This window comes from Trypanosoma brucei, chromosome 6 (assembly GCF_000002445.2).
Source record: "Trypanosoma brucei brucei TREU927 chromosome 6, complete sequence".
Classification (NCBI taxonomy): domain Eukaryota; phylum Euglenozoa; class Kinetoplastea; order Trypanosomatida; family Trypanosomatidae; genus Trypanosoma; species Trypanosoma brucei.
The window spans coordinates 1,321,015-1,333,420 of record NC_007279.1 but is presented as its reverse complement, the minus strand read 5'-3'; the positions used below and the strand labels follow the sequence as shown (position 1 = coordinate 1,333,420).

At 46.4% G+C, this 12,406-nt stretch overlaps 3 protein-coding genes across 3 annotated transcripts, besides 21 other annotated features; all 3 read right to left on the bottom strand.

The window, feature by feature from the left end:
• Positions 1-14: part of a microsatellite that runs on past the window's edge.
• Positions 1-12,406: part of a sequence feature (sequence corresponds to BAC RPCI93-26G9) that runs on past both edges of the window.
• Positions 417-470: a microsatellite.
• Positions 604-658: a microsatellite.
• Positions 859-884: a microsatellite.
• Positions 990-1,049: a sequence feature (T-rich).
• Positions 1,050-1,069: a microsatellite.
• Positions 1,070-1,102: a sequence feature (T-rich).
• Positions 1,158-1,195: a microsatellite.
• Positions 1,358-1,407: a sequence feature (T-rich).
• Positions 1,429-1,494: a sequence feature (GA-rich).
• Positions 1,936-1,958: a microsatellite.
• Positions 1,960-2,002: a microsatellite.
• Positions 2,039-2,078: a microsatellite.
• Positions 2,497-2,539: a sequence feature (A-rich).
• Positions 2,569-2,589: a microsatellite.
• Positions 2,743-2,764: a sequence feature (AT_rich).
• Positions 2,924-5,131, bottom strand: Tb927.6.4770 (hypothetical protein, conserved; the record flags this gene model as incomplete). The annotated part of the gene is made up of 1 exon (XM_840501.1): positions 2,924-5,131. The coding sequence occupies one exon, from the start codon at positions 5,129-5,131 to the stop codon at positions 2,924-2,926; it is 2,208 nt and encodes a 735-aa protein (XP_845594.1).
• Positions 5,832-5,854: a sequence feature (AT_rich).
• Positions 6,214-6,258: a sequence feature (T-rich).
• On the bottom strand, positions 6,414-8,798 carry Tb927.6.4760 (hypothetical protein, conserved; the record flags this gene model as incomplete). Its single annotated transcript, XM_840500.1, has 1 exon — positions 6,414-8,798. One exon carries the CDS (start codon positions 8,796-8,798, stop codon positions 6,414-6,416), a length of 2,385 nt encoding a protein of 794 aa, XP_845593.1.
• Positions 8,850-8,875: a microsatellite.
• Positions 9,147-9,274: a microsatellite.
• Positions 9,938-11,812, bottom strand: Tb927.6.4750 (hypothetical protein, conserved; the record flags this gene model as incomplete). Its single annotated transcript, XM_840499.1, has 1 exon — positions 9,938-11,812. One exon carries the CDS (start codon positions 11,810-11,812, stop codon positions 9,938-9,940), a length of 1,875 nt encoding a protein of 624 aa, XP_845592.1.

Here is a 12,406-nt window from a genome sequence, read left to right as displayed (position 1 = left end):
TTGTTGTTGTTGTTTTTTCGTGTGTGTATCCTCTGACACGTTCCCGTCAATCATACCGCATGGACACGTCGAAAGCGAGGCGCCGTCTGTGCTGAGCACGACTACAGACGGATGCAAATGAAGGGAAGGGAATAGAGACGAAAAGGCCGAAAAGGATGGAGGAAAGAAAAAGAAAAAGTAAAATCAATCAATCAAAAAAAAAAAGGGAAATAGGCTCAAGCAAATCAAGACCTTCACCTCAGTCGTCTGCAGCACATTGTGGCAATGGAAGAGAACAAATCTAATTTTGATATAAGTACTCCTCCTCTTGACTACAAGTCACTACATTCACGCATATGCAACCTTACTCATTTCATTGCATGATTTCCCTCACACAGCGATTGACAACCCCAAGCGTATTCAAAAATAATGGCAAGATACACATACATATATATGTATGTATGTGTATATATAAATATATGTATAAATATTCACCACATTTCCCTTTGGTACCCCTCCCTGTTTTTTTTTCTTTTCCTTCTCCTCCCTGACCCCAAACACCTTCCTTCCATAAGATAAACCGCTCGCCTCCATGTTTGGTACGCTGCTGCAAAACAAACCCCACGTTTCATTTCATTTCCTTTAATTTAATCCCATTCCATTCATCCCTTCGCATTCCCCTTTGGCGTCATCTCACATATGCGCACACACAAACACAAAACACATTTCCTCTCAGACTTCAACTTAAATTCAACTTCATACGCTCTTCGTTCCTTCTTTTCATTTTTTTTTATTCTTTTTCGTGTCTGTATTTACCTCTCCCACCAATCTTTACACCACCACCCCCCCCCTTTCCTCTTCTCTCCAGCACCAACAAATGAGGAGGAGGAGGAGGAGAAGGTGGAAAATTTAAAAAAAAAACACTATCTCTCTATGTATTAACAATATAAATATCTTAATGCGTAATCTTTCCTCTCTCCCTATCCTGAAAATAACCACATCTTTCAGCGAAAGAAGATTGAAAAATACAACAACAAAAACAAAACAAAAAGAAAGAAAGAAGGGTGGACAACAAACAAACAAACAAACACAAAAAAGAAAAAAGAGAATTAAACAAAAAAAACTACAAATCGCCTTTCGTAGCGTGTCCCACACCCCTCAACAATAACCAAAAACAAAAAACAAAATAAAATAAAAATAAGATAAGATAAGGTAAGGCACGGTATGGCATGGTATGGTAAGATCAAGAAACCCAGAGTTTATGCACATATATAACAATATAATATGCGTAAACAAGCATGGACGTGTGGAAGCAGGTGGTTGCGCATGTTTATTCAAACACATCTAATCGATCACCACCTTCCTCGCCTCACTCACCAAAAAAAAAAAAGGAGGAACGACAAAAAAAAAAGAAAAAGAAAAAAAGAATATCTCTGCCGCAGCAACTTGTCTTTTTTTTTCTCTCTCTCTCTTTCATTTTCTCCCCTCCCCCCTCCCCCGTTTTCACCCTTTTTCCTTTGCTTTGCGTGCTTCCTTCCGTCTTAAACCAAATAACTACAGTGGTCCCTTTAGTAAGCCTACACCAACACATTACAGCTGCCACAAAATCCCTCTATCATTTTCTCATCCTCCTACTCCTATTTTAATTTTTTTCTTTTTTTTTCTTGCAAAAATATCATTCCAAGCTCCTTCGTCAAAAAAAAAAAAAGAAAACACAAAGAAAAAAGTAACTGACACACTTCCCGTTCCTTTAGTGATTAACAACAGAAATAAGGGAAGAGAAAAAAATTCAAGAAAGAATTTCCTGCCGCACATTGTGCTGCGGCAGATTCAGGCCAACAAACAACGAAAATATATTTAAAAAAACAAAAAGTCACAAAAAGGAGCAGGGACGGGGGGGGGCAACAACAAATGAGGGGAAGTAACAAAGCAGCACAAAACACGACAACGAAACGTACACACACACACACACACACACAAATATATATATATATATATATGCATATAGAAATATAGAAATATAGAAATAACCACAAGGAGTACAAGTCGATGAATACCAAACAACAGTAATTATAATAATAATAACAACAATAAAAATAGCACACATACCAGGAAAGAAAGGGAAAAAGAAACCGTACCGTGCGAGTGGGGGAGAGAGAAAAATGAAAATATGACCCTACTATGCGTAGGGAGACGACAAACAGCGGGAAGAGGATTAAATGGAAATAAAGGAAAGGAAAAGGAAGAAGCAAAACGGCCAAAGTTCAACCACATCTCATTTCAACATGTCAAAAAACCGAAAAAGGCGTCACACATGAGACATATCCCCTTCCTCTCAATCATAATTAAACAGGAGTTTTTTTCTTGCATTTTCCCCCTCCTTTCAACCACTCTTTCGCTCGCTCCCAACTCCCGCTTTTTCTTTCTCATTCCGCAACTTCATTAAAATTCTCTTCTTCTTCCCCCTCCTCCTCCGCCTTCCGCCTTCGTCGTTATTATTCACCCCCCCCCATCGGGTTTCTTTTCTTTTTCGTTCTTTCCTTTCCTTCTCGGTTCATTTACCCCCTTCAAACTTCTGATTGCCATTTAATATATATATATATATATATAATTGTTTGCTGTTGGGTATGGTGGATATTCTTTTCATTTACCTGTTTTCTACGTGATCCCTTATTTTATGTTCCCGCAACTTCAATTCTTCCCCTTTCTTCTTTTTTTTTCTTTTCTTACCCTCCCACCCGATATTTCGTCATGCTCTCTATCAAAAAAAAAAATTTTTAATTATCGTGTCTTTGGTCACAATCAATGTTCTTTTCCTTTTTTCTTTCTCTGCCCTTTTCCATCTTTACGCTAATACTTGGCTCCGCTCAACAAGGAGCGTTAAAAACTCCGAGACACCTTTAGGAGTAGTGGGTAAAGGGGTGTACACCACTACTTCGGTACCTCAATAATATGTTTCTCGCACTCCCGTGAGGATGTTAAGATTCTTCTGGGCTCTCTTCATTCGCTCATTAGCGCTTGAAAGACAATGCTGGTCAACGCAAAAGTTTTCCTTCGTTTCAATGCGCTGAAGCACTTGCACTGCCAGATCCCAGAAGTAGAAAAGAGTTGCGAGGTCGTGGCGGAGGTAAGTGCATTCAGGAAATGCCTCCTCAAGATCCTTTAGGGTACATTTATCCTTCATGAGCATGTATTCAACAAGCACACCGCAACCAAACTCAACAGGCGTGGAGAAGGGAAGAAGCCGCTGGATCTCGCCTATCCTGTGCAAAGGTACGTGTGTCCTCCCTTTTGAGAACATCAACGTAGTAATCGCCTCAAGGAGCTGGCGTATCGAGCGAGAAATCATGCGCGACAGCATACTGAAGGCTGCTAATTCTGCGTCGATGGGTGCCGTCCAAGGTCCCGATACATTCAAAGGAATAATGGACAAAACACGGCTGGCGAAAACAATATCACGAGGGGTATCGCGCGGACTAACTTCTTCCGTAGTAATTCGGAATGGCTCGGTGGAGATGGCATTCGTGCGGGCCAATTCAATAAGCAGAACGGTGTACTCACTCAGCGTGGGCACACTGCACAGTTGCAGCGCTCGGCCGAATGTTGACGGCTCACTTGACTGGCCCTCCTCGTGCAAGTCCTGCGTTTCGTGCGTTAGGTAACCAAGTAAGTCAAGGGACTGCAGCAGAATTGCGGCGTAAGTTTCCTCCATTGTATTGTAAATCACCTGATCAACTGAGCAAGCGAGATGCGCGAACTCCATCACGTCAACGAGGTGAAGGCCACGGGGTACGGTGACGCTATGGAGTGCCCAACCATCAAGTTGGATCGCTGGGGGCACGTGCAATTTGCTCACGCGTGCCGGGAGAACGTTGTAGCGACGAAACCATGAGATAGAACCGAGGCCCCGGCTCATCGTCCAGGCGAGCTGGTAAATCGTTTGCACCCGCAGAGGCAATACAGTTTCAGCTACGTCTCTGTACTTGATGGAGTCTACAAGCGGCCAGTCATCCACCACAGTTTCCTGCGAGACTGCAGCAAAGAGGCTCGGAGACAGCAACCCTGCTGACATGATGTAATACAACACGGGCGGAAGCGGAAGCCCCACGAAGGACTCCGCGTCGGCATGAGGAAACCCCGGAATCCCGTAGAGAAAATGTAGAGGAAGGCAGTGGGGTGGAGTCAAGGTTAGCACCGGGCTTGCGAACGCAGAGAGATTGCGAAATGCGGCGCCCCTTTGGTTGGACGCACGCATGCGATTTGCCTCGCTGGCTCGTATCGCCTCCTCGTGAAGTTGTTGTGCAAATGAAGCCCCAATAGTGGAGCCCTTATACCGAACAACCTTCTTTATCATATCCTCAAGTGATGAAAACTTAAGGGTGACAGTCCTCATCACACGACTCCGACTCTCGACCAAAATTAGGCTGCTCAGATCTTCTTCACTCAAACGAGCTGCCTCTAGAACCCGTGCCTTATACACCACATCGAAAGTTCCCCTTGTTGGGTTGATATTTGTCACAACACGATCAATGCCAGGGAAGGCAAGTAGCTCCAAACAACCATACACTTCAGATATGTGCCGGTGGTTACAGTGGCGGAAGGAGGAGAGTTGAGCCCAGGCTAAGTAAGGAGCACGAATGGTATTCTTGAATTCTGATCGAAAAATTCTGATAATTTGTCCTTCAACATCCTCCTCCACAACAAATCGGTTAGCGGTTTTTTTGTGAATCTCCGCAAAGCGAACATTCGTCGTGTTACTCAACCTCGAGCTGTCCGTCCCGGTGAGAGCGGCTACTTCGCTTGGTACCACGTTCTTCTCTCTTCCAAATTCCTCAGCAGAATCTGGAGAATACTGGATACCGTTAAAAACAAAAACTGGGGTACAATTTTTGATAGACTGAAACATTGTCCGAAACTCATTTATTTTTTCGTACACCGTGTAAGGTGTGGTGTAGGTGTAAATAGCCATCTTTTCTCTTTCCCGCACCGCCTGCGTAATCATGTCAATAATCTTTGTACCATCCACTCCCAACATGACCTGATCCGTTCCCTCGAGCTGCGCTAGTTGATAGAGAGGAAGGCCCTTCTCCTCCAATTTGTGATCATTAACAAAACGTTGAAACAAACTCACATCATCGTGTCGGGGGTACATGATTCCTGTGGGACCCAAAACCCGCTAAGATGTCACGAACTCCTCAAAAAGAAAACAAACAATAATAAAGCTATGGTAAATCAAAATATCGCGTGGTGAATAACCTCCACGTTGGTATATTCTCCACACCCTCTTCTTGGTGCCTTTCCCCTCTTGTTATCCTTTGTTCTATTATTATTGTTATTAAGCACTGCTGTTGTTACGTATCCCGCCTCACTTATTCCTTTGCCCCTATTAATATTGCCTTCCCTTTTATTTTAGTTTGCGTTTTAATTATTTTTTTCCCCTTCCTTTCCTCCGTCTCTGCTACGTATTTGGACCGCGTGTAATATACTTTTTGTGTGTGTTAACCCCGTTGATATTGGTCAGTGGGCTCACATATACGAGGAGAAAAATACAAAACGAGAAAAAAAAAAGATGGAGAGAAAATAGTGAATGGTAAGCATAGAAGCAGCGAGCACAACAGGGGGAAAATAAAACATAACAACAAAAAATAGAAGTAAACTCAGAGCACGCGCGGAATGGAGTTTGTTCATATAATAAAAATCAACCGCCTGAGGACACAAACAAACAAGACAACAACAAACACGAATGGAATGACTGCAGTTGTACCAAACGATAACTGCACACTTACGATACGTCCATAGTGAAGTGCAACAAAATATAACAATAATAATCATCATAGGTATAATATCAATTGTATAAATATATATATATAAATATCGAACATTTACGTGAAGATATACAAACGAGGGGAGAAGCAAATAAATAAATAGGGATAAAAAGAAGCGACCAATCGAGATAGCGGCAAAAAAAAGTAGGAAAAAAGTAGGCCTCCCTCATCGCGGCGCCGGTGTGTGTAAGGAGACTTTTTTTTTTTTGATTGAATTCTTTTTTTCCTCCAGGTTATGTACACTTTTGTAGATCTCGGAACAATGACAAAGGAGACAGCGGATGCAGCATTGACGGTTCAATATACAACTACAATAAGAATTGGTGATGTTACATCACGCATCTTGTGCGGTGGCCACACTTCTGCTTTCGCTTCAGATCGCTCTTCCGGTACGTCCCCTGGTGATAGGAAAACAAAAAACAAAAAAACAAAAGACAGCAACATAACACAAAACGGGAAGCAAGCGAGGAACGACAGAGAGGGGAAACGAAAACGAAGGTGCAGAAAAGTAAAAATCGGAAATAATATAGCAGCGAGGGGAAACAAATGCAAGCTCGTATTGTATCTCCACACGCGCGCCCCCACTCACACCTACATTTCGCACAAAAACTAAGCGGACGCCTCCTGCTGCTCAACATGAGAGAGCAATCCATCATAAACGAGGCGATAAACTTCCCAATTGAGAGTCAGCGCGCGTTGGAGTAAAGCCGCAACTTGCTTCAGGGAATCGGTTACCAGGCCAAGTGGTGCAGGGTCATTTTCCCCGCGTGCCAGAACCGCTTCGATAAATAATATAATTCTCTTCTCGAAGGTCATGTACAAGGTGGAGCCCGTGTCGGTCATTTTCTCGACAGCGCCATTGAGCTGCTGAACTTCCGCATCGGTAAGAACACACTCGGGTTTCGTTTCAACCAGCACTTTCCTCATCAAATCACTTACACACGTCTTCAAAAGAGAGAGTGTCAGTTGCTCGGAGAGTAAACGACGAAACTTGTCGTGTAGTTGCTTTAGAATACCGTTAATGGTGGCAGAATCCATCCCCTTGGCTCTAAAGATAGTAGAAACCGTTCCTGAGAGCAGCAGCAACAAGGCACACTCCTGCACGGCATTCGCAGCAAAAAAAACAATCGGTTTCTCAAAGAAGAAACATTCTGTCGGATAATCATGCCACCGTTCGTTCGGCTGACAACCACTACTGCGCAGGAGATCTATCAGCCCAAATACCAAACATCCGCGGAGTCGCTTTGCACTCTCCGTCACAATTGTTAGCGACGCTGCGACGGGCGAAGCTATCCACGCCGTTACACGCTCATCATTAAAGTACCGCCTTACAAAAGCAAGTGAGCTCTCCCACTTTTCTACAGACGGCAGGCACTCAACAATAAACTCTCGCATAAAAGGCACCGCATTGTCCCGAAGTTGGGGGGCTATATACAGTAATGAGTAGTGAGCTACGTCTTCGTGCAGCTGGCGGATAGAAGAGAACATGACTCGAAAAGCGTTGGCAACTGCAGTCCCCAAGTCTGGGAGGCACTTTTCCAGATCCTCACTGATACGCTCCGCGAGGCTCAGAGTCTCCTCTGACTTCGCCGGCGCCCCATATTGCGCTACCTTTCCCATTACGTACCGCGTGAGGACCGAAATGTTCCCCGGACTACCCATTACGGACCGACGCACAACCCTCCAATCCAAAACGTCGCGCACCTCCTGCTCGACACGTGACCGCAGGCGACGCGGAAGGGCATTCAACAGGCCTTCAACAACAAGGTTTAGGAAAGAGGGGACATTACGCAAATCCGGCGGTTGTTGATTGCACTGCTCCGCAAGGATCCCGAGTTGCGCATCGTTCAGCGCAGCGATAACTTCTTTCTTTAGAGGATCATCCTTCTGCTCAGGCACTTTAATTACCGTTTCATACGCCTTTCTCGCACGGAACTCCATCCTGGAGAACCTCTCCTTACGACGCTGCTCCTCAGTTACCTGTGGTGGTCTTGAGCGGCCGTGCTCGTCGATGTACCAATTTGGCGGCAGCGGGGGACCAATGGCAACAGGCGAAGGCGCTTCTGCATCAGATCCACTCGTGTTGCCCTCCGACAGAAGAACAGGAGGAGCGGAGGATTGTAGAAGGGAGGTCCTGTTGAGACTACACTTCCCATGGCGATTTAATTCTGCCTGTTCCTCATCATCGTCATAGCGTTGCTGCTGCTGGTCGCTCGCCTCAAGTTTGTCCAAATCCTCTTGCGGTGCCACACGTCCCAAGCGCACGCGGAGAAGCTGGAGGAACGCGTTCAAACATTCATTGGATGGAGAGATTCGGATTTCCCGTGCGACGGCCAAATAAGTCTCCTTCGTTGCATTAAGGAGGGTATCCTTACAAGCTTGGCGGTCCGTGATTTTAGACAGGTCCAGTCCCTCTGCTATCCTTCTGCTGTATTCACGCCACATGAGGGCTGTCGATGAAAGAAGTGCGTCGGCGTACTCTCCACTCACTTCCCCCTGCGCTCCGTACTGATTAAGGTGACCCAACAAAACCAAGAAGTGCTGAGCGCATTCAGTAACGAGTGAATCCACCTCTTCGCACGAGGGAATAGCATAATAGTACGCCAACAGAAGAGCCTGAGGGTTCATCGTCACACGACGCAAACTGCGCAACCGCGACCTCCCGTCCATACTGCTGGACATCTTCGGCGGACGTACGACAAACTGACCAGTTCTCGCACCGATGAGCCGCAAAATGTCTTGCGCGATGCGAACAAGATACCTGCGATGCGGGCGGCCAGTATGAGGGCATGTGCTCACATCAGTCGCACCGCAGGTTCGACAACTCCACTTGTCCGTAATAAGAATATTCTCCACCGCATCGGGAGCTGGGGGTTGCGCGGGGTCATACCGCAGGCCAGCGGCATCAAGTTGCTCGAGCAATTTGGCGACACGTCGCACGCACTCACTTGATGTAAGGCAGTTAGGTTCTATTGGTGTAGTCGGCTCCGACATTGTAGCTAAAGAAAAATAGATACACAAGGGCCGTAACGGCAACAGAAAATTAAAACAAAAGAAAAAACAAAAACAAACAAATAAATCAGGGAAACTTCTCCCGTCCGGACACACAGGGCAAACTTGGAAAAAAAAAAGCCGGGGAAAAGGGAATGAAAACAAACGGTGTGAGAAATGATATATTGGTGAAGGCCAGCGATGCAGCTAGTCCACTCGAAAGGGGCCCACACCTCCGTTCAGCGCAAACGTTAACAATATAGTTTCTGGGGGGAAAAGGACGAAAAATAAATAAAGGTGGTAACGCAATGCCCCGCACGGTCGACTCGGAACCGAGTCGCACAAACTTACACAAAAATCATAATAGTAATAATAGTAATAAGGGATGGTAGTAAGACTATTATCAACAATACATTACAAAACCAATAGACAAAAAATATATAGTAGCAGTAATAATAATAGTATTATTATTAAAAATAGAGGCTACGGACAACAGGAAGATCCCCGTGTGCTTAGTTCTCTTTTACCCATAAGTGCGATACTCTCAAACATCAATTGGTTAGTGGCCTTAAGGTTTGCATTATATGTGCCTTTTGCATGCCCATAGAGTCTTTTTTACTCGCACACCTACTGTTCACGCCTTCTTTCTCTCTCTCTCCCGTATATTTCCCACGATTAAAGAACAAACCTCGATATGCTCATAACAGAAAAGGGGAGGGGGAAACTTACCCAAAGGACTCCACACGCAAGTGGACAGACTAAACAATACTCATGCACAGCCCTCGCGGCACTACGGCGCACCATTAAAAATTACCATAACGAAAGCCTCTCCCTCCCTCCCCCCCCCAATCTTAGCCATATCTCTCACGACAAACCTATTATGCTGCACGAACACTTTTGTCTCGTTCAGGTGCACCACCGCCTCCGAGACACCAACCTCAGACACATTCTGATCCACCTCACCTCACAGTTTTTTTTCGCATTCTTCAGTCCGCGACGCGACCATCAAAAATAACTGTGAGGTGAGGGGAGGGTGGGAGGTTTTATCACAAGTGTTTAATTCTCCTCCGCGCAAACAATCACAGACATGCCTGGTCATTCTTTTACTTTCCTATCTCGATCAGTTGGCCGCAAACGGTACATTATTCGCTGGTTGCATTGAGTGACCAGAAGCGGGTTACGCCATCCGCGGAGGCAGTAACAATTGAATTATCACACATAACCAAACCCCTGGTGAGGTCCTTCCATGCCTTTTCTCTCCGTACCAACGGGCGGGATAAATTGCGAACATCCCACACGAACAGATCAGAGCCACAACAGGCAGCAACATGCTCCCCATGAGCTGCAACTGCTGTAACTACCTCTGGCATGGCCACTTCAGTCACCATACGAAGTCCATTCCTAACATCCCAAAGCCGAACCACTTTATCAAAACCCCCTGTCACACCCAAAGCGCCGTAACTTGCCACAGCCGGTACCTTTTTTTTGTGGCGGCCGCTTTCTTCCAGAATAGTCGATGCCACCGGATCAATTAACGCGCAGACGCCGCTCCCACCGCCTACGATTACGTGTCGTTGCCTTGTGGAGCGCAGTGCCTGAATAGTCATTCCGGCGGATATGAATGAGCTCACCTGCCGATCTGAGTGCAGTACACAAATTGTCGCGCTCAGGCCACCGGATACAACAGCACTATCCGGTTCATCAGGTGTCACATATGTTACCGCAAAGACTTCTTGCTGAAATGAAGCCACAGAAGTAGCTCGAATTTCGTGTGCCTCCAGTGAGTAGTTTAAAATGGCGCTGGCGCCGTCGTCGCAGGCAGTGGCGAAGTCGTGCGGTGAAGCGAAAGCGACATCCCATATACACGCTTTGTGCGGCCTGAATTGAATGAGGGGTAAGCCGTCTGCATCTATCATGATCACATATCCCCCCAAAGTGCCCACCGCATAACACCCATCCTTCACCCTACAGAGAGAAATAAACTTTTCATTTTTGCCAAAAGTGTACCTGGCAGTGCGTGTTATGCCCTGCTCCCTGCCGGCCTCTCGTTCGATGGGGGCTGTTGCACTTCGGCTCAGTTCCATAAAGGCATTCTTCTCTAAAGGAACAATGCTAACTTCATGGGAAATCTTAACGCGTGCGTTCACTTTGGTGATTTCTGCCTTCCCATCGGATGTCACAAGAGAGCCGCCTCGAACAGCCCTAAGTTTTTGCTCGCTTGCCAGAAGATTGTCCTCCAGCATGACCTCACTCGTTCCAGGGCGGAGTGAACTACGGAGTGTTACAGCCCCCTCAAGCAATGCCTCCGGAAAGTGAGGATGTGGCTCACACATGAGGAAAACACGTGCATTGGCGTCGATGGTAGCACTCCTCCTCGCCTCCTCGATGCTTTCGGCCAGGGTGTAAAGAAGCGACATGGATTTTGATGCCTGTTCGATATAAATCCACAGTCCCTTCCTAAGGGACTTGAGAAAATCTTCACCTGCTCGAGTGAGAGGTTGGCGTGTCTTGAGCCGCGCAACTGCGTTGATGTACATTGTGGTCCGCGATGACTGCTCAGCAGCTACCGTAAGAGCATAGGAGGGGTTAACACCTTCACTCATGATGATAATGCACCCGCCAGGCCCGGTGCGCCCCACTGCATCAATAAGTACGTCCACACTCTTACGCTGGCCGAAAACGATTTCATCACACTCCAAGTTTGGTGAAAGCAGCGTCTTCTGGCTGTCCAACAAATTTTCGTCTTCCTCAGCAGAGCTCAGGTCCAGCTCGTCGTGCTGTCCCGGGGCCCTAGAGTTGAACACTAACATCAGCTCACCAGCGGCACATTTCCATCGTAACTTCTCCTCTTCGGACTGCCCAACACGCGTCCCATTGATGGATGTAAGAACCATTCCACATTGAATGCCCGAGAGTGAGGGATATTCCGAGGTGTTTACAGAAACGACGCGGTTGTCGGGACCGAAGTGCACACCCCCTATAAACTCTTGGGCCGTGGCACAGATGTAGGCGAACATGTTGCTGATGTCCTACTGACTCCCCCCCCCCCAGCCCCCTTCAACGTGAGTTAATGCAAGTGTAATGCGCTCCACACACGTCACACTACGCGGACAACGGACCAGCTGTGTCAACTGCGAGAATGCCAACGACTCAAATGAAGGGTAAATTGGAAGATGTGAAGGGATTTTTATTTTTCGAAAGGGGGGAAAAAAAAGGAGAACGGAGGGGAATATATGAAGAAATAGGAGCATCCGACCCATCAAGGTAAATACAGGAGACACATACGTGTAGCGTACAGACCAATAAACGAGATGAGAAGGCACGAAAGAAACTTGTATTCTCCTCCCTGTTGTCACTTTTGTTCCCCTGTTACTTCTCTTAACTTGCGTCTCACTCTGTGCCTCCTGCAGGGATCCCTACCGTCTACGCGGGCGGTCCATATCGCCAGCACTTCTTCGGCACGGATGCTCCGCCGCGGAAACGGTCGTATCACCCTCTGCTCATCCTTAAAAAAGAGGGGAAATCGCCCACGAATAAAAAAAAAACAACCAAACACCAACACAAAAAAAAAAAAAAATCACCCTTCTCTCCAGCCTACTCCACTCAGTGCA